General features: G+C 43.1%; 2 protein-coding genes across 2 annotated transcripts; one reads left to right on the top strand and one right to left on the bottom strand.

Annotated features, from left to right (window-relative positions):
- The first annotated feature begins 797 nt into the window (after window positions 1-797).
- On the top strand, window positions 798-5,638 carry THRSP (thyroid hormone responsive). The gene is made up of 2 exons (XM_020915145.2): window positions 798-1,487; window positions 5,176-5,638. The coding sequence occupies exon 1, from the start codon at window positions 1,012-1,014 to the stop codon at window positions 1,480-1,482; it is 471 nt and encodes a 156-aa protein (XP_020770804.2). The 5' UTR covers window positions 798-1,011; the 3' UTR covers window positions 1,483-1,487; window positions 5,176-5,638.
- A 1,301-nt stretch (window positions 5,639-6,939) lies between these two features.
- On the bottom strand, window positions 6,940-13,926 carry NDUFC2 (NADH:ubiquinone oxidoreductase subunit C2). The gene is made up of 3 exons (XM_020915144.2): window positions 13,600-13,926; window positions 7,672-7,815; window positions 6,940-7,122 (listed from the first exon to the last, which is right to left on the bottom strand). Exons 1-3 carry the CDS (start codon window positions 13,766-13,768, stop codon window positions 7,073-7,075), a joined length of 363 nt encoding a protein of 120 aa, XP_020770803.1. The 5' UTR covers window positions 13,769-13,926; the 3' UTR covers window positions 6,940-7,072.
- Between the last annotated feature and the right edge of the window lie 7,102 nt (window positions 13,927-21,028).

Raw genomic sequence — 21,028 nt, 5'->3', positions numbered from 1 at the left:
CAACGCAAGGGATTATTATCTTCTCAAGATTGTTGGCTGAAACACTGGGTCAATGGTAAAGACAAAGCTTTATAACTCATGTGATTACAGGCTAGAGTTGAGAGGGACCTCAGCATTAATCCAGCAACTGCATGGATAATACATCTGGGGACTACATTTTGTGATTTACAAAGCATTCTGTTTAGCCTTGTCTCCTTAGAATAACACCTCAAATCTACAGAAAAGAAGATGGATCCTGTTAACTTGTATAACTTAGGCAACTTAACATATCAGTCTAGAATCCTAACTGGAGGTGAGAGAGAGGTGGTCCCAGGCTGGAACCCCAGCCCCAGTGGCACCATGGGCAAGTTACTTTAGCTGTGTGCACTTCAGTTTTCTCATTGGTAAAATGAGAATGTTAAAGCACTGATTGTACGGCCCGGGTGAAAGAGCTCAGTGTAATCCTTGATGCAAAGTGAGTGCTCTTAAGTGTTAACTAACAAACCAATGGCAACACATGACTGAGAAATTGCAGAACTGGACTTCTGGCTTCCATCTGATAGCTCTTTGCCCCACACTAAGCTGTTTCATTGCGTGACCCTCTTCCCTTGCTCATTTCACAGCTGAGGCACCCATGTTAAAGAAGCAAGTTGGGCATTAAGACACAGATAGCCAAGGGGCAGCTTGTTCTTAGGTGACCTGAGAGAATTAATTATTGCCTGGGGGTCAAGTGCACCAGCTGCCAAAGGAAAAGGTTGCCCTCTAACTGGCTCTGCAAGCTGAAGAAGGAGGAGCCGGGCTCTTACTGAGGCAGTCACGGAGTACTGAAATGACAGTCCTAAGTCTGGCAGTTCTGTCCCTGGGCAGATGGATCACCTGATACAGGATGTTGGGACCCAAGCCCTAGGATTGGCTTAAAAGAGGGCTGTGTTGACCTACCGGCTGGTTCTTGGCATCTTGTCAAATTGCTGTGCATACTGACATAAAAATAACAGCCTGGAAACAGGGCCAAGGCAGTCTGCAGGACTCCGTATGGAAGATAAAGCCACCATGCAGGTGCTGACCAAGCGCTACCCCAAGAACTGCCTGCTGACCGTCATGGACCGGTACTTGGCCGTGGTGCGAAACATGGAGCAGGTGGTGATGATCCCCAGCCTTCTGCGGGACATGCAGCTGAGCGCACATGGGTACCAGACCCAGGCGGGCGCCTCCGATCTCTACAGCTACTTCACCATGCTCAAGGCCATCCGCATGGATGTGGAGCACGGGCTGCTGCCCCGGCAGGAGTGGCAGGCCAAGGTGGCAGGGGGCAAAGCCAATGGAGCTGAGACTGAAGCTGGAGAGACGGAAGAGGCTGAGGAGGAGAGGGTGTTGGGGCAGCTGGACCTGGAAGCCCAGTTACACCTGCACTTCGCTAGCCTTCATCACATCCTCACCCATCTTACCCGGAAAGCCGAGGAGGTGACAAGGAGATACCAGGAGAAAACGGGACAGGCCATGTAGGAAAGGTAACGGTGGCCGTGTTGATGTCCACCGAGGGCATTCCGGGGGAGGAAGGGAGCAGTGGTGAACCCAGGGGGAGAGGGCAAGCCCGGCTCTCAGACAGCCAGCCTTGCCTTCGGGGATTGAAACCACAACCCAGGAAGGCCCAAGGCCAGGCCTGTCTTACTCTCCTTCTGACCCAGAATTGGTGAGTAATTATGGTGAACTATTATGGAAAAATAAGGAAAAGTGGTTGGTGTGTGCATGCCTTATGTCCACTTGTATGTATCTGTGCATTTATTAGTAAGTATGCAAATAACTTCCCTGACAGTTCAGATGGTTAAGAATCTGCTTGCACTGCAGGAAACCCGGGTTCAATCCGGGTGGAGAAGATCCCCTGAAGGGCATGGCTACCCACTCCAGTATTCCTGCCTGGAAAATTTCATGGACAGAGGAGCCTGGTGAGCTATAGTCCACGGGGTTGCAAAGAGTCAGGCATGACTGAGCAACTAATGTTTTGTATCATTTCATGTGAATATTTGGAGCTGTATGAACTGAACAAGTGTGTTCTCACCATTGACTACTTTAAGAATCTGATTAAAGCCAAGGACTCTCTCCCCAGGGTCCAGGCATATAGACATATATATGACTGTATATGTGGAGAAGGCAATGGCAACCCACCCCAGTAGTCTTGCCTGGAAAATCCCATGGACGGAGGAGCCTGGTAGGCTGCAGTCCATGGGGACACAAAGAGTTGGACACGACTGAGCGACTTCCCTTTCACTTTTCACTTTCATGCATTGGAGAAGGAAATGGCAACCCACTCCAGTATTCTTGCCTGGAGAATCCCAGGGACGGGGGAGCCTGGTGGGCTGCCGTCTGTGGGGTTGCCCAGAATCGGACATGACTGAAGTGACTTAGCAGCAGCAGCAGCATGACTGTACATGCAACTTCAGAGAATATGCCATCTACTAAGGCCCATCCATGAATTCTAAAATAAGAACCTCTGATGTCACATATTCATAATAGCTTCTATCTGAGCACATAATAAATGTCAATATAGTCCCTACATGCTTGAGATAGGATGAATTCATTTAATCTTCATAACAATTCTAGGAAGATAGGTTTTATTATTTCTATTTTATAAATGAAGAACCTTATCCGAGGCACGTGTTTACTCGTGTGTTGAATGTGAGTTTTGTGTGTGTGTGGCACTGCTTCCAACATTTTTTCAAGTTATGGGATATGGAGAATTATATTTATATGGCATCCGGGGATATATGGGTGAGGCTGCTGGGGTACATGAGTGAGGCTGCTCACCATAGTCCCACGACTAGCAGAGGTGCTCTAGCCACCCCAAGTTGCAGCCAACCAGGCAGAAAGTTAAAGGACCACCGTGTGGACACTCTAACTCGTTCTAGGCACACCAGTGAAAAGGCACCTGCTGGGGAGCCCATTTGGGAGGACATATACATACAAGTTGGGATCTGAGCCCAGAAGGGCTGGGGCCGTGAGATGTAGGTGAGCAGGAAGCTAGACAAGCAGGTGGCATCTCACAGCGTGGGAGGAGGGAAGGGGGCCTGGGACAGCCGGGTGGGTCATTCCTGGGTGAAGACTGGGAGAAATTTGGCCACAACACCTGCTGGTTTTAATCCTGTGTCACATGCCAGCCCTGTTCCCATTAGCTGGCTTCATTAGTGATAAACCATGCCCATGTCCATGGGAATCTCAAAGCACCTGATGTAGGTTTTTGGGCAGAATCTTTATCCTCTTTTTACCTGTAAGGAAATTAAATCCAGATAGAGGAAGTGTCTCACCCGAAGTCACATAGCTGTTTAGTCGCCTAGTCGTTTCCAACTCTTTTGACCCCATGGACTCTAACCAGGCTCCTCTGTCCATGGGATTTCCCAATCAAGAATACTGGAATGGGTTGCCATTTCCTTCTCCAGGGGATCTTCTTGACCCAGGGATTGAACCTGAGTCTTCTGCATTGCAGGCAGATTCTTTATTGCTGAGCCACCAGTGAAACCCCACATAATTGGTAAGGGGATAAAAAAAGCAAGAGTGGCCCCAGAGCTGGGCATTCTTTTTTTTTTGGTCTTTGTTGCTGCGTGGACTTTCTCTAGTTGCAGTACATGGGTTTCTCACTGGGGTAGCTTCCCTCTCTTTTTTTACAGTACATGTGAAAATGCTTGGAAATTTTTATTTTCGGCTGCACTGGGTGTCTGCTGCTGCATGCAGGCTCTCTATGGTTGCAGTGAGGGGTGGCTGACTCTAGCTGTGGTGTGTGGGCTTCTCACTGCAGTGGCTTCTCTTGTTGCAGAGCACGGGCTCCAGGGTGCACAGGGTTCGGTAGTTGCACCACACGGGCTCAGCAGCTGTGGCGTGCAGGGCTTAGTGAGAACTTCCCGGACCAGGGATCGAACCTGTGTCCTCTGCACTGGCTGGCGGATTCCTAACCACTAAACCACCAGGGAAGTCTGACCTGGGTATTCTTTCCATCAGATTTACTCTCTGCCATATTGTGTTATCTTCATGATTTTCCGGAGGCCACTCTGTAATGATGGGTAATACACATGGACCCTAAAAACACAGTCTAGAAGAGTTCTGCTCCAGGGATTTTCTCAGCCATTTTCCCTTTCCCTACCTTAAATCTGGTCTTCCCAGGTGGCTCAGTGGTAAAAGAAATCTGCCTGCCAATGCAGGAGACTTGAGTTAAATCCCTGGGTCAGGAAGATCCCCTAGAGAAGGCAATGGCAATCCACTTGCCTAGAAAATCCCATGGACAGAGGAGCCTACAGTCCATGCGGTTGAAAAAGAGTTGAATATGACTCAGTGACTAAACAACAGCAACTTCAAACCTACACCTAAACTGCCAGCTTCAACCCAGTGTCCCTCTCCTCTTGAAGCTCCCTGAGTGGCCTTTCAGAGGTTATTCTTGAATGAAAGGGGGCTGGGTCAAGAGCTCTGGGTTCAAGTTCTGATTCCACCACTAATGAGCCTTGCTTTTGCTCACTTCTCTGGGTGTCAGTTTATTCACTGAATAATAAAGGTATTAGTAAAAGGATTGGCACTTGATTTTATAGTTTAAAATTACTTGCATATCAATGATCTAATGGGATTATAATCCCCTTTTACACATGAAAAAAACTGGAGGTCTGAGAGAGAAAATGAGTCTGAGGTTACTCAGGAAATGGCCAAGCCAAGATGTGAATGGACCCTGGCCCAACTCACATCTAACTCCTTTCCTCTACACTTTAGAACTCTGCAGCCAGGGCTGGAGGTAAGAATTAGGGATGGCAGAGCAGTGAGATTCGTCACTCCTTGACCAGCCAAACTTCCTGGAAGACAAGAGCAGCCAGTTCTACACTGTGACACATTTCAACACACTCTAACTTGTTTTTTGTGCAGAAGTTATAAAAAAAAAAAGGTATCTAGCCTCTTGTCCTGGCTCTGCACTGACCTCTCTATGTCCTGGACAACTTATTTCACCTTTCTGTAGTTTTCCTGTTAGTAAAAGGTAGAGATGAAGCTAGGTGATGTATTGCAGTTCTGACCACCATTCTTCTCATAGTGCTGTAAGGCAACTAGGGTTTTCCTACAAAGAGCACCATTGTGCTTTTTCAATAGGTTTCCTATTTCAATAGACATGTGACAGTATGTTAATAGTGTGAACTTACACTGACTTGTCTTTTTAAATTTGTGCACCCACAGCTTACTCCACATGATAGAAGGCAGTCTCTATGAAGACATGGAGCAGTTTGCTAGCCTGATGACGCTAAGACCAAAAAGACCTGCACCTGCAACTATAAGTGAAGATGATTTGGATGTCTGGGATTCCTACCTTCCTCTGAGCACCAGTTCCTGGACTGATCACTGTGTCAGTGAGGCTGCCTGCTGCTGTTCACAACTCCTCGCTCCTCTTACTAGCTTGGGGCGGAAGCCAATGATTCATGAGGGACCCCGTCTGTCACCTGGTCAGTGTACTACAGCAGAAATACAAGTTCTAGCATCTGACTAACCGAGGCTCACATCCTTCTCTCTTGGCAGTCACTCACTGCAATCATGGGCAAGTTATTTAACCCATCGTGGCCTAAATTTCCTCATCTATAAAATGGGAGACAGTGTTCCCTATCTCATGAAGTTGCTTTGAAAATTAAACAGTAAGTCAAAAGCATCTGGCATGTGAGAGCTATTATTATAGGTCTATTTCTTCTCCCACGCTCACCTTGTTATTTGTTCTAGTACTCCCTTACTTTCTACCCTCCAGAACTAAGAAGAAGCAGAGTCCTCAACCCTGAGTGGTTCACACTCCTACACCTATTGAGCAGAGATAAACTATAACTTATTTATTGCAGCAGCAATAAAAATACCTGTATTTGTACATATCTTTATTAACTTCTGAAGTACTTTCTCAGACATGATTTCATTTTTAACAAGTAGGACTCAAGAGAAGAGAGGTGGAACCATGTGATTTTGTCCATCTGCTTTTATTCATACTGCCGCCTAATCTGAAATCACATGTAAACAATTTTATTAATCTCCAAAACCTAATCTGATTATGAAATCTGAGCTTAGAAACAAGAACTTGGGACAAATTTTTGGACTTGATAAGCCATAAAGAGTAAAACGTCATTCTAGTTAGGCGGGATCTTTTACTTCTAATCCACAGTAGACGGGCTTCTCTGCGGGCTGAGATGGTAAACAATCTGCTTGCAATGCAGGAGACCCTGGTTCAGTCCCCTGGAGAAGGGAATGGCTACTGATTCCAGTATTCTTGCCTGGAGAGTCCCATGGACAGAGGAGCCCCGAGGGCTAGAGTACCTGGGGTTGCAAAGAGTCGGACACAACTTAGCAACTAACACTTTCACTTCCCACCACAGACAGTGTCAGCTACTGAGCTCACTTTCCCCAGATGTCCCAACTAAGAGCAGAGACTCCTTTGCTAAATCAGTCTCCTAGCTATTCTCCTGGTCGTGAGCTTCCTCCTTTTAAACCACCCTCTATGGTGTTGTAGAGAGCTCAGCAATATAAGCATGACCGTGTTATCCCTATTTAAAATCCTTTAGTGACCTTCCACTACCTAGAATCGAGTCAAAATTATTCTACATGACTCACAAAACCTTCCATCATCTGGCTTGCTTGGTTCACTCTGCACTAGAACTGGAGCAGGTGAAACTCTTCTGTAAAAGGCCATATATTAAATATTTCAGGCTTCACAGACCATAAGGTCTCTGTCATAACCACTCAACTCTGCTGCAGAAGGAAGCAGCCGTTCACATGTAAACAAATGAGCCTGGTTGTGTCCAATAAAACTGGATTGGCAGTGAGCCAAATGTGGCTCACAGGCTATTAGACTGCCAACTCTGAACTAGAACTAAACTCCATTTTAAAATCTGCCAGATGTCTTCTCAAAACTAGCTAAATGGAAACTGACCATTCTCTGATGAACTGTTTTTTGACAAAAAGGAGTCAGAGTGCTTATAATGACCATTTTAATCACAAGGTGTTAACGTTAAGAGATTAACATAAACTTCAGATCATAGAAACAGTCTGACAAAATACAGAAATGACCGGTATTGATGAAACCGGAGCAAGCGTTTTGGAGACTTCAACGCACCGGATGGAATTCTTCAAAAACTTCGCTGTAACTTTTCTTATCTATAAAAAGAAAAATCACAAAAGATTTTAAAATCATGTTTAAAAAATCATACTTCCTGAAGAAACATTAAAAGTTAATATTCTCATAAGAACTGCTTTATTTTCTAGTCCTCAACCTAGCTTCCCAACCAGGCATTTTGTTCCACTGAATGAAGAACTGCTTTGAAAGAATCTATGATGATGATACCAAGGCCTGAACCAGGGTAGTGACAGTGGCGGAGAGGAGAGTTCAGAGTTGAGAATTATTTAGGGATTAGAACGGTAAGACTTTATGACTAATGAGAAGTCAAACAGACAGAGAGCCATGAAGATGATTCCCAGGCTTCTGGCTGGAGCACCCAGGTAGACAGTAGTGCCATTCACTGAAGCAGGACACAGAGGTACTCAGTCAGAAACTAGATATATGAATTCAAGAGAATTCTAGTCTACAGACAAAGAGGTGGAAATCAACAGAACACAGAAGGAACTGAAGTCACAGGCAAGGGAAAGATTAACTAGCAAAAATGGTACAGAGTAAGAAAGAAGTTTTCTACAATGAACTTGAAATACCTTTTTCAGGAAAATCCTCTGGATGTGACTTTATATATGAGAACATATCGTGGTCCCTCATAGCATACATATAGTCTTGACGTTTTAAAAGATAATATCCAACAAAAACAAAGGAAGTAATATATAGAAGCTGGCGATGCAAACCTGAAATTGAAACCACAAATTCCAAAGAAAGCAAAAATCAGTCTTGTGTGTTAAAAATCACATTTTTAAGGTTTCAGATACATAGTTTGTAATTTCTTCCAACATTCTTAGAAAAAAAAAAAAGGCTGTTGTATATGGGTATTCTGAACACACAGCCATGACCTTGGAACATGTTCCTAAGGATATCTGGCAACTACGAAAAGCAACATTTTGTCTATAAACGTAACTATCAACAAATCTAAAATTTTTTAAATTCATGTTTTATAAGTTTCTTCAAGGAAAAAGGAGGATAAGCACAAAAACTTGAATGGTAGACTGACACAGAAAAAAAAAAGTCTTCTTTTTCAATAGGCTACCTTTAGACTTTAGACCTACACTAACTTGCATTTCAGGATGTGCTCAGGACATGACAAGTAGAGGCTAAAGCCCTCTACAAATGGTCTAAGAGCAGTTTGGTTTGTCTCCATATACTGATTTGTATTTATATATCTAGTGGTTACTAAAACAGTACACCATACTACAAATACATCTCATTCTCTTGTATCTTCTGAATTTTGTAATTTTGCAAGTATTACCTACTCAAAAACTATCTTTAAAAAAATCCTCCTCCTGGGACTTCCCTGGCAGTCCAGTGGTTAAGACTCCGTGCTTCTACTGCAGGGGGTGTGCATTCGATTTCTGGTCAGGGAACTAAAATCCCACATGCTGATCAGTGCGACAAAAAAATACAATCATCCTATTATAATAAGACTGGAGAGGATCAAATCACATGATCTAGCAAAGCCAAAATTTTAAATGTGAAGGGGAGATCCAAAGGTATTGATTTTATATAATTTTTTTTTTTTTTTTTTACAAAAGTCTAAGTGTAGATTTTATAGCTATGCCTCAGAATTTTATTTCCAGCTGTTTTCTTACCCCACACATGCTTTCGTTCCTATGGTCTTATCTATTATCTATGTACTGGTAACCCATTAGTAATGCCCAACTCAGATACCTATCTGAACAACAGATACATCCAAATATTTGACAGATACGATAACCTGAATTCTCCCAAACAAACTCAGTTCCTTCCTATTCATATCTCTTTTTCCTAAAAGACCATTTACCCAGAAATCCAAGTCCTGCTAATAAGCATACTAATTATCTTTTCTTTTCTACCCTCATCCTCTACATTTAGTCACTGTCGATTCTACCTGATAAATATTCCCTTTGCTCACTTCAGGGAACTCATGCTCATTTATATAACTGGTTTACCTTTCATCTCATTTTCTACTCCACATTGATTCCAGCTTTTACCCTGTCACTAGAGGAATTTTTACTAAAACACAAATTAGTTTGTCTGTCCCTTCTTCAGTTATGGTTAACAAGACCCCAGTGTCCTGCATGTGACCTCCCAGGCCCTTCATGAGCTGACTCCTCCGCCTTCATCATCTGACACTCCCTGGTTTGCATATTGTGCCCAGCAACACTGAACTACTTCTAATTCCTCACATAACCTAGGCTCCTTCATGCTTCTATACACTGTGTACTGATTACTTCTCTGCCCTGCAATGTCCTGATCCTTCAAGGCTCAACTTGCACATCACTTCTGCTAAGATGTCTTCCTAAAACTTTCCTGGAGTTAAAAGGATGAATTCATCCCTCATAATATGTAAATTGCTATAGTAATTATTTTTCCCTCTACTACCAGGCAAAGTCAGTGTTTCACTCACCTTTGTATATCAACACACAGACAGCACTTAATAAATATACAATAAATGGATGAATGGCCTTGGGCAAATCAATTTACTACCTCTAAAATAAAGATAATACCTAACCGTTTTTCACAGTAGTTATTAGAAGTATTTTGGGAAAAAATGTAAAACAGTAAAATACAAAATATCACTATGACCTGGGATTGGACAGTGCTCAGACTATTTTGCATTCTCCCTTATCCTGAAAGGGACTTCCCTGATAGCTCAGTTAGTAAAGAATCCACCTGCAATGCAGGAGACCCTGGTTCAATTCCTGGGTTGGGAAGATCCCCTGGAGAAGGGATAGGCTACCCACTCCAGTATTCTTGGGTTTCCTTTGTGGCTCAGCTGGTAAAGAATCCGCCTACAATGCGGGAGACCTGGGTTCGACCCCTGGGTTGGGAAGATCCCCTGGAGAAGGGAAAGGCTACCCACTCCAGTATTCTGGCCTGGAGAATTCCATGGACTGTATAGTCCATGGGATCACAAAGAGTAGGACACTGAGCAATTTTCACTTCACTTCACTTTACCCAGAAAGGAGCTTCCCAGGCGGCACTAGTGGTAAAGAACCCACTCGTCAATGCAGGAGACATAAGAGACGCAGGTTTGATTCCTGGGTCAGGAAGATCCCCTGGAGGAGAGCATGACAACCCACTCCAGTATTCCTGCCTGGAGAACCCCATGGACAGAGTCTGGTGGGCTACAGGCCACGAGGTCACAAAGTGTTGGACCCGACTGAACTGACTTAGCACTGACTAGCACAGCACTTACCCCAGATAGCCACGGTTCCCCTAATGAGCCACCTGTAATGCAGCGAACCAGTGTGCTGCGCTCTCCCACCTGCCACTGGACTACACAGATAAAAGACCCAGACTCTGTGTTTACCCATATCCTGCAGAGATTTCAATGGTATCAGTGTCCCAAACCCTAAAGGCATGGCTTGGCCTCTTCTCAAGTCTTCATTTCTCTAGCCTCTTCTCTTTCAGCAGTGGTCTCTCACCATATACACAATCCCTTCACAATCATTTTCCTCTTTTTTCCTTTTCTCAGTTGACCTAAACTTGAAAGCCACAGTGCTCTTTGAGGAACACAGTAAACTGCTCTTATGTTAGACTAGAAATCAATACAGATTTAGTTTTGCAGACTACACTTAGATACTAAGTAAGTCTAAATTAAGAGCAGGTGAGTGATATCCAGAAATAAGGGTTTAAAAATAGGTGATGGGAGAAAAGCTTAAGAAAAAATTGTATTTAATATTTTCTGTGTACTTGAAAAAGATCTGCACAGCTTGATTTCATTGACAGAATATCCTGACTACCTAGAGAATGCCAGATACTCTCCAAGACCACAGCTGGAAAAATCCACCATGTATTCCTCCTTCCCCATTCCTCCTACTCTATTTGCATAAATTTGTATTAGAATTCATCTTTTTCATAGATATGCCCGCCTGGTTTGTAAATCTCTGGATGGTTCTCTATTTCCTTGTTATCTACACACTCATTCAATAAATACTCACTGAGCATTACTATTTGGCAGACATTGAACGAGATAAACACAGTATGCATTAAATAAATGCTGCTGAGGATAATGATTTCAATAAAGTCCTCAAGGCCTGAATTTTCCAAAGCGACAAAGGAAACTCAGAGAACTCAGGAACTCTGATCCCTAGGCCTGGGCTAAGTGCTTTACCTTCATCATCTCCCCTAGTTCTCAGTCACACAAAGAGGTAGATACTACCCCTATTTCACAGATGAGGAAACTAAAGCTCACAGAGATAAGCATCTTCTCCAGAATCAAATGGTGAGTAGGGAGGAGGAGGTGCATCAAATCCGAAAGCTTGGGCTCTTAACCACTATGTTCTTTGGTCTCCCAGAAAAGGCACAAAACATTCTTTGACAACAAGGTGAGATTAAGTGATACAAACTTCAAATTTCAGCCAACCTTTTCTTCTTCTGGAACACCATCTCTCTGATCTGAACCTTCTTCAGGCTCCCAAAGTACTGCCTGCTCACCCAGCTATCAGAATACCTGTCACGCCTAGACTCATACCTACTTGTCTCACTGACCCAATTAGGAGTTCCTCAAGAGCAGGTCAGTATTCCTCCTCTCATACCCAATGTGTAACATTGCCTGGCACAGAGAAAAAGCTCAGTTAAGACTGAACAAATATATGGTAAACTGTGCAACAAGAGCTAAGGAAAGGGAAGCCCATCAGCACCTTCTGTGTAGGCATATTTACCTATAGATTCTTACTTCTCACAAAAAAATTTGCAAAGATGAATTATTCTCACTTTATAAGTGAGGAAACTTAAGCTCTGATCAAGTAACTTGCCCAAAGTGACAGAAGTGGGAAGCAGTGGGGCAAGGCCATTTAACTCCAAAGTGGACCTCTTTCCATCACACCAAGTCACAGGCCTGGGCAGGTGTGGAGTGGTGATAGAAAGGAAGAACACTCCACAGTTCCTAGTGGCAGAAATGGACAAAGACTGCAGTGGGGTCATGTCCACGGCAGATGGGATTTCAAGTCTATTTGAGCCCTGGAAATGCTGACATCTGGTGGGCTGGGAGTCAACCTCCAGGCATACATACACCCGGAAGGCAAAAGAGGCCCAAGGAAGGTAATTTCTGGTTGCCCCAAAGAGTGTAAGCTGTTCAGTCGTGTCCGACTCTTTGCGACCCCATGGATTGTAGCTGGCCAATCCTCTGTCCATGGAAAACTCCAGGTAAGAATACAGGAGTGGGTTGCCATTTCCTTCTCTTGGTTGCCTGAACCACAGTATGAGTTTTCTTCCTAACTGGGCTTTTTGGCTCCAGTTTCTAACAAAGTTGACCTTTTAAAACACAAGTCCAATCACTGCGTTTCCTTCAGCAGCTTTCAAAAAGTATGTAAGGTTCCTGTCTGCCTGGAGAATAAACTGCCACAATCTACCTAAATCTTTGTTGCCTTATCACCCTACTCTGACTCACTCATCATCAACTGCCCCCCATTCCCATGCTCTTGTTCCCATTCACTCTCACTAGCCTCCCATGGCCTGGAAGGCTCTCTCCAAGTATTCCTCTGACAGATCATGGCTAAACTAAAAAATATCTCTTACAAAGTTTCCCTCTTTTTCCTGAGGAAATCCACAGACTTTAGCACAGCTGCTGTTGTCTCTTGGGTTTCCCAGGTGGCTCAGAGGTAAAGGATCTGCCTGCCAACGCAGGTTCCATCCCTGGGTGGGGAAGATCCCCTGGAGAAGGAAATGGCAACCCACTCCAGTATTCTTGCCTGGAAAATCCCATGGACGGAGGAGCCAGGCTGGGCCCATGGGGGTAGGAAAGAGTCAGACACGACTGGGCATGCACACAGTCTGTCGCTTATTATCACGGTTGGTCTCTGACAGGTGGACACGCACTTACTGGGAAATACAGCCCAGTGATTTACAGCCTGCTACTCAACGTGAGGTCCCCAGACCAGCAGTGTCTGGGAAACTGGGACCACGAGGAGAGCTCTCTCCAGGGCTAACGAATTATAATCTGCATTTTAACAAGACCCTCAACTTATTAGTATGCACATTAAATCTGAGAAGTGCTGGTTCTCAAAGCAGACTCTTGGAGTTTACAAACAGACCGTGCTACTTACGACCTTGGTCAAGCTGCGTTAACCTTTCTAAGGCTGTTTCCTCACTGTGGCTAATACTCCCCGCTCTGTCTTACCCCACGGCGTGTGATGACTAAAAATGCTATAATGCATGTAGTATTAATAGAGCACTGGATAGACTGATCACTCATTTTTGCACCCTACAACGCGAACTGAGAGGGAAGCAAGCAGTTCCGTCCAGGGTCCTTCACAGACTCACTGCGAGGTCGTGGGTTGCACTGAATCTGTTTCCTGAAATGGCCAGATTCTGAGAAGCTCAAGGGGAGCGGATACCTGAGAGAGGCGAGACGGGGCCAGTTAACGCGAAAAGGCCCGGAAAAGCGAAGGCACCTCAGGCCGCCTAAGGCAGAGACGGCCCTCAGCCCTACGACCCCATCTCCTCCCGGCCGATCCCGTCCGCGCAGCCCTCACCGGCCGACAGCACCGGCCTCCGCCGGATCGCGTTATCAATCAGGCCGGAGCAGTAGCCCAAGAAGCCGACGAAGGCGAGCCGCGGGTCAGTCAGTTTCGGCGGCGGCAGGCTCCGGGCCTCATCAGGCAGGAACTGTAAGGGCGCTCGGGCCTGCCGTCCAGTCATCATGGTGACGCCGTTTCCACTTGAGGCCTGGCCTCAGGCCTTCAACTACAAAGAAAACCACCAGGACCACTGCAGGGGCCCAGGCTAGAAGCTTTCACCTCCGAGCGCCGGGCTGAAGGGCATGGCGCAGGGCGGTGCGGCACGCAAAGCCTTCCCCGGGCGCGCTGCTGCCGGAACCGCGCGCGCGCGAGGTTCCGGGTTACTAAGTGTCCCACGTCGCTAGTCTCCCGGCCGGCGCTAACGCCACGAGGGCTAGGTACCTATCGAGCAGTACAGGAAACGAGCCAAACCCGGAGAAGACTAGGAGACGTTGCCTTTTTTCACCCAGTCTCCCTTGCCCGCTGGAGAAGGAAACGGCAACCCACTCCAGTGCTCTTGCCTGGAGAATCCCTTGGACAGAGAAGCCTGGCGGGCTACAGTCCATGGGGGCGCAAATAGTCTGACTGAGCGACTGACACACACCCTTGCCCGCAATTGTCTCTGCTTCCTCTGCCCTAGAATGTTCCTTCGGCAAGACTTTATTTTTGTATCCAAAACCCCAAGTGGGCTTGACGGGAAGTTTTAAGCAACGTAATTAATTGACATCAAATAAAAACTAGTTTTCTTTTTCTGAGTTTCCCGTCGTTCATCTGCATAGGAACACAACCTTCACAAAGTCTAAAATTAAGGTCCAGCCAGCCATAAAGAATTAGGAGAATCCCAGGGTTGGATCATTTAGCTAAATTCTCGAAACTCGGTCTGGGTCTTCAGGTCCTTACACGTCGCTGAGGCACGAGGTGTTTCCTGAAGATGTGAAGAATGAAGAAAAAAAAAAAAAGAATCTATAATATTCTGTCAAGAAATTCTACAGCCTCTGGTCACCTGTCTCCAATTCCGATCTTTGAAAAGCTCTCTGTTTAGACAGCCATTGCCTATAAGGAGCTTAAATGTCTTCAACAGTTTACTTAGAAGAATGCTGATTAAACCAAAGGTTAACGCAAAGCCGTGTGCCTCAGGTACTGATTTCGATTTCCAAAGTGGGAGAACTAAGTATCAGCTAATAAAGGATGAGACTTTTATGCCTACAAAAAGGACTCCCAGATCTGTAACATTTAAAGTTAGGATATTCCAAAGATATGTATATATACTGGAAGTTTCTCGAAAGGCAGCAAATGTTTTAGGAAGTGCAAGCTGTTACCTGAGAATCTGCCTTATGTAAATACTAGTATGACACATGAAAGAGGTATTTTTTTTTTCACAGTCTTTCTTTTTATTTATTTAGCTGTGCCTTGGTTGCTGCCAGCGGATTTTTCTCTAGTTGTGGATCAGGGTTTAGTTGCCTATCAGCATGTGGGGCCTTAGTTCCTTGACCAGGGAGCTAACCTGTATCTCCTGAACTGGAAGTTGGATTCCTAACCAGGGATGTCCTTGCACACTCTTTTTAATTTTTTCAAACCATAGTGTTTCTTTTAAAATCATATCAAAAGAGTGAAAACCATCAAAAACCTACCTTAGGATTATGTTAATTTTGAATATTAGATGGTCTGTTAGGCAAACACAAATATTCAATATTGCTTACACATTCTTCTCCAGTCTTCTCAGTCCACTCTCTTTTAAGAAACTTAAGATGTACAAAAACACAAAGAACAGTATAACAAATACCCATATGCTGTCACCCAGAATTAATTGTCATATTTGTCAATTAAATTGTCATATTTATTTTAAAAGGAAATAGAACACTATATAGGACCCTTTCCCATCCTCCTCACAGACAATCATGAGTTTAGTGTACACTTACAGTTCACTTTTTATATTTTTACATATATTTAGTATGTATTATGGTTGGATCTCCTTGCAGTCCAAGGGACTCTCAAGAGTCTTCTCCAACACCACAGTTCAAAAGCATCAATTTTTTGGCGCTCAGCTTTCTTCACAGTCCAACTCTCACATCCATACATGACCACTGGAAAAACATAGCCTTGACTAGACGGACCTTTGTTGGCAAAGTAATGTCTCTGTTTTTTAATATGCTATCTAGGTTAGTCATAACTTTTCTTCCAAGGAGTAAGCGTCTTTTTAATTTCATGGCGAGACTCTTGAGAGTCCCTTGGACTGCAAGGAGATCCAACCAGTCCATCCTAAAGGAGATCAGTCCTGGGTGTTCATTGGAAGGACTGATGCTGAAGCTGAAACTCCAATACTTTGGCCACCTCATGCGAAGAGTTGATTCATTGGAAAAGACCCTGATGCTGTGAGGGACTGGAGGCAGGAGGAGAGGGGACGACAGAGGATGAGATGGCTGGATGGCATCACCAACTCGATGGACATGAGTTTTGAGTAAACTCGGGGAGTTGGTGATGGACAGGGAGGCCTGGCGTGCTGCAATTCATGGGGTGGCAAAGAGTTGGACACGACTGAGCGACTGAACTGAACTGAACTGAATGTATGCTTTAAAAATTTTTTACCTAAATTTTACGATTTAGTATTTGTTTTCTCTCACTTTCATAATTCCACATGTTTTGAGATCCATCCATGATGATGTAGAAAGATCAAGCTCATTCCTTTTGATTACTGTATGATATTCCATTATATAAGTAAGTTACATTTTAGTCACCCATTATCTTTTTGATGGATATTTAAGTTGTGTTCCATTTCTTTTTCATTTACTTAAGACTGTACTCCAAAGTCTAGGGTCTAGAGAAGCTTTGGGGCATGTGAACCAGGACTAACAGACATACAAGAATATTATACTACAAGGAGAAATATCCATTAGTAATAGCCCCAAACTAGAAACATTTAAAATGTCCATTAAGAGCAGAATAGAGGATAAATTGTCATGTTTTCATTCAAAGATATATCCAGTATGAACTTTAAAAAAAGAGGATCATGTTAAAAAAAATTAAGAGGTCAGAGAAAAAGAGGGATGTTAGAAGACAATGATTCCATGTATAAAGTTCAATATTAGGCAAATATATACTATTTATAAGTACCCATATTTGTAGTAAAATTATAAAGAAAAGCATGAGCAAGATTAACACAAATATTTAGAATATTTAGTTACCTCTGTGGGATCTTCTTGGACCAGGGATCAAACCCATGTCCCCTGTGTTGGCAAGTGGATTATTAACCACTGGACCACCAGGGAAATCCAATAACTTTTTTTTTTTTGATAAATTAAAATTTTAACTTTTTAAGTTGTGGTGAAAAACATAAAACTTATTATTTTAACCATTTCTAAGTGTATAGTTCAGTAGTGTTAAGTATATTCACATTGTTGTATAACAGATCTCTAGAACTTTAATCTTGTAAAACTGAAACTTTCTACCATTGAATGCTAATTCCCTTTACCTCCTACCCCCAGCCCTTGGTAACTACCTTCCTACTTTCTATGATTTTGACCACTTCAGATACATAGGAGTGGAATTACACAGTCTTTGTTATTTTGTGACTGGCTTATTTCATTTAGCAGAATGTCCTTGACGTTTATCCATGTTGTTGCATGTGACAGGATTTCCTCCTCCCCCCTTGTTTTTTTGGCCTCACCACATGGCTTACAGGAACTTAGCTCCCCAACCAGGGGTTGAGCCCCAGCCCTTGGCAGTGGAAGCGTGGAGTCCTAACCACCGGACCACCAGGGAATTCCCAGGATTTCCTTTCAAGGCTGCATTATACTCCGTTGTAAAATGTGTACCCAACATTTTATCTATCTGTCCATCTGTTGATGCCATTTGGGTTGCTTCCACTTCCTAGCTATTGAGAAATAATGCTAAAATGAACACAGATGTGCGAAAATCTCTTCAAGATCCTACTTTGAATTCTTTTGGATATATACCCAAAAGTGGGATTGATGATTCATATGGTAATTATGTTTTTGATTTTTTGAGGAACCTTTATACTGTTTCTCCACAATGGCTGAACCATTTTACATTTCCATAGTGCTTAAGGGTTCCACTTTCTTCACATCCTTGCCATCACTTCTTATTTTCTATTCTTTTGATAGTGGCCATCCTGTAAGTGTGTGGTTTTGATTTGCATTTTTCTTATGATTAGTGATGTTGAACATCTTTTCATATGCTTGTAGGCCATTTGTATACATTTGGAGAATTATCTATTCAGTCCTTTGTCCATTTTTAAATTGAGTTGCTTGGTTCTTTTTGTTGGTGGGTTGTAGAAGAGCCCTGTATATTCTGTATATTAATCGCTTATCAAATATATGATTTCCAAATATTTTCTTTCATTCCATAGGTTGCCTTTTCACTCTATTGTTTCTTTTGAAAGTGAAAGTTGCTTAGTCGTGTCCAACTCCCTTATGACCCCATGGACTATACAGTTCATGGAATTCTCCAGGCCAGAATACTGGAGTGGGTAGCTGTTCCCCTTTCCAGGGGTTCTTCCCAACCCAGGGATCAAACCGAGGTCTCCCACATTGCAGGCGGATTTTTTTACCAGCTGAACTATTGGGGAAGCCCTGTTTATTTTGAGGCTTAGCCCAATTTGTCAATTTTTGCTTTTGGTGCCTGTTTTTGGTGTCATATCCCAGAAAATCACTACCGAATCTAATGTCCTACAGCATTCCACCTATGTTTTCTTCTTGGAACATCTTCCTGGCTCTTACATCTCTCTAGATACTAGAATATAAATTCTTGAGTGCAGGAATGTCTTTCTTGTTCAATTTTGATCTCCAGCACCTAGCACAGCACATGACAACAGGAACTCAGCAAATATTTGAAGCAATAATGAATTGCTTTTCAAACTTTAGGAAGGATTAAAAGGGGATAATGAAAGAGACACATGTATCCCAATGTTCATCGCAGCACTGTTTATAATAGCCAGGACATGGAAGCAACCTAGATGCCCATCAGCAGACGAATGGATAAGGAAGCTGTGGTACATATACACTATGGAATATTATTCAGCCATTAAAAAGAATTCATTTGAATCAGTTCTAATGAGATGGATGAAACTGGAGCCCATTATACAGAGTGAAGTAAGCCAGAAAGATAAAGACCAATACAGTATACTAACGCATATGTGTGGAATTTAGAAAGATGGTAACGATAACCCTATATGCAAAACAGAAAAAGAGACACAGGTGTACAGAACAGACTTTTAGACTCTGTGAGAGAAGGCAAGGGTGGGATGTTCAGAGAACAGCATTGAAACAAGTATACTATCAAGGGTGAAACAGATCACCAGCCCAGGTTGGATGCATGAGACAAGTGCTCAGGGCTGGTGCACTGGGAAGACCCAGACGGATGGGATGGGGAGGGAGGCGGGAGGGGGGATCGGGATGGGAACACATGTAAATCCATGGCTGATTCATGTCAATGTATGGCAAAAACCACTACAATATTGTAAAGTAATTAGCCTCCAACTGATAAAAATAAATGGAAAAAAAAAAAAAAACCTGTCATGTAGTAGTACACTTTTGGCAGAAAGGGCCACAATGTGGGACCTCCACTGTGTATCCTTTGAAGGGTTGTCACAATGGGAATAGAATGTCATTATATGGTTTCAGAGACCAACTGGTAAGTTAGAGGAAGAAAAATATGAATTCAGCATTAAATGCCCTAAGAAACAGCTGTGCATGTGGAAGGGGATGCTTTACACAATGGTGAACACCTTGACACTGCCCAATCAGCTAGCTATTCATTCAGGAAAACTGTAAAAAATGAATCCTCCCTGAGTGCTCTTCTGAGAGGCTCTAGGATTCTGTACATAGGTATACTATGGGTCCAGTCCTTTTTATAGTTGTCTTATGTATATAGTATACTGTTTTTAGTTCTGACTCCTACATACAAAGTAGAATAGTGTTGCTTATTAGCCAGTCTGCAAGGATTTACCTGCTACAGTTGCTGATGGACAGTACACTCTGTGCTTCAGACAGACGAAATTAAGGTGATAATAGGATGAAGCACTATTTTCTTCAGATGGAGAAAATTAATTTGATAACAGGATGCTCTGTGCTTTGGACAAGCTGGTCCCTTACAGTTAGTTGTGTATCTTAGCAAGAATTTTGATGAACCCATATTCTTGCATCTTCCCATACACAGAAGAACACTAAAATTATTGAGATGTCTGCTCTTTGTAACTAGCAGTAATCTTTTAACAAAATGTATACTTCACTGCATGTATTCCCTAGCCCAAAAGTCACATATATACTTGAACCTCCCCCTTCCTCTTCAGAGCAGTTCTCTCAGAGTTACTGAGAAGCTGTCTCCTAGGCTACAGCCCTTACTATGGTCCCTGAATAAACCTGAAACAACTATGTTGTGTGTGTGTGTTTTTTCAGTCAACACTTCTGAGACTGAAAAAAAAAAAAAAAATTTACTGACCTTTTATTAAGTGGAGATGCTGAATATGGGACTTTACTGTGAGAAACTAAAGGCTATATTGATTCAGGTTTTTGAGGTTTGTGAAATTGCTCTAGTATCAGTTGTCATTACCACAGTAGCCCACTTCTTTGGAGCACAAAAAAGCAGGTAGGTGGGCCAAAAGAATTTTTTATTTTTACCATGATCATACTGGAAGAGTAATTTTATCTAACTGCTTAAGAAATCTTTTTCAAAGATTTTAATGTTTTTTTTCTCCCATTAAATGCAAATGGAAATGCATGGACTACACATAGGGGGCAATTCTCTCTGACACTGAAGTGCTCCCTTCACAAACAGTAGTTTCTAGGTGGGAATTATTAACAAGGAGAACTATGCCAGTGTTGGGCTGGAAAGAGGGCATCTTGTTCCCTCCCAGTTCTGGCTCTAGCTCCTCAACCTGAGAAAATATATTGTGATCAAGAATAATAAGTCCTTCCCACTTTTCTTTTCCTTCCACTTGTTAAATTTTGGTACATTGCATATGAAATTAAACAGTAAGTAAAAAATGGGCTTCATATATATCTTATTTGTTTAAATTTTGATAGTAACTTTGCTTGTTTTCACTTACAGATTTCAGGACATTTTGAAATGGCATTTTGAAGTTGAATCTTGAAGTGCAGATAATCAAGTGACAGGGTGTAAAAGTCAGCAGAGAGAGGAAAGAAAGCAGAGGTAGGAAATAGCATGGCACACCGGGAATTCTAAGTTGTTGGGACAGCTGGAGCACACGGTACAACGGGGAACTGTGGCGAGGAAAAGAGGCTAGAGAGGCTGGGCTTCCCCCACTCCTTTGGCAAAAACCCCCATCTTTATCTCTGAATGAGACTCAAAAGAAGACTTGGAAAATAGAGTGGATTTAAGAGATGGATAACTGGATTAGCATCCCAGGATTCTATTGACCTTGGACTCT

This window comes from Odocoileus virginianus, chromosome 28 (genome assembly GCF_023699985.2).
Source record: "Odocoileus virginianus isolate 20LAN1187 ecotype Illinois chromosome 28, Ovbor_1.2, whole genome shotgun sequence".
Lineage (NCBI taxonomy): Eukaryota > Metazoa > Chordata > Mammalia > Artiodactyla > Cervidae > Odocoileus > Odocoileus virginianus.
Note: the sequence above shows the minus strand (reverse complement) of the source record. Positions and strands in the feature narration are given on the sequence as shown.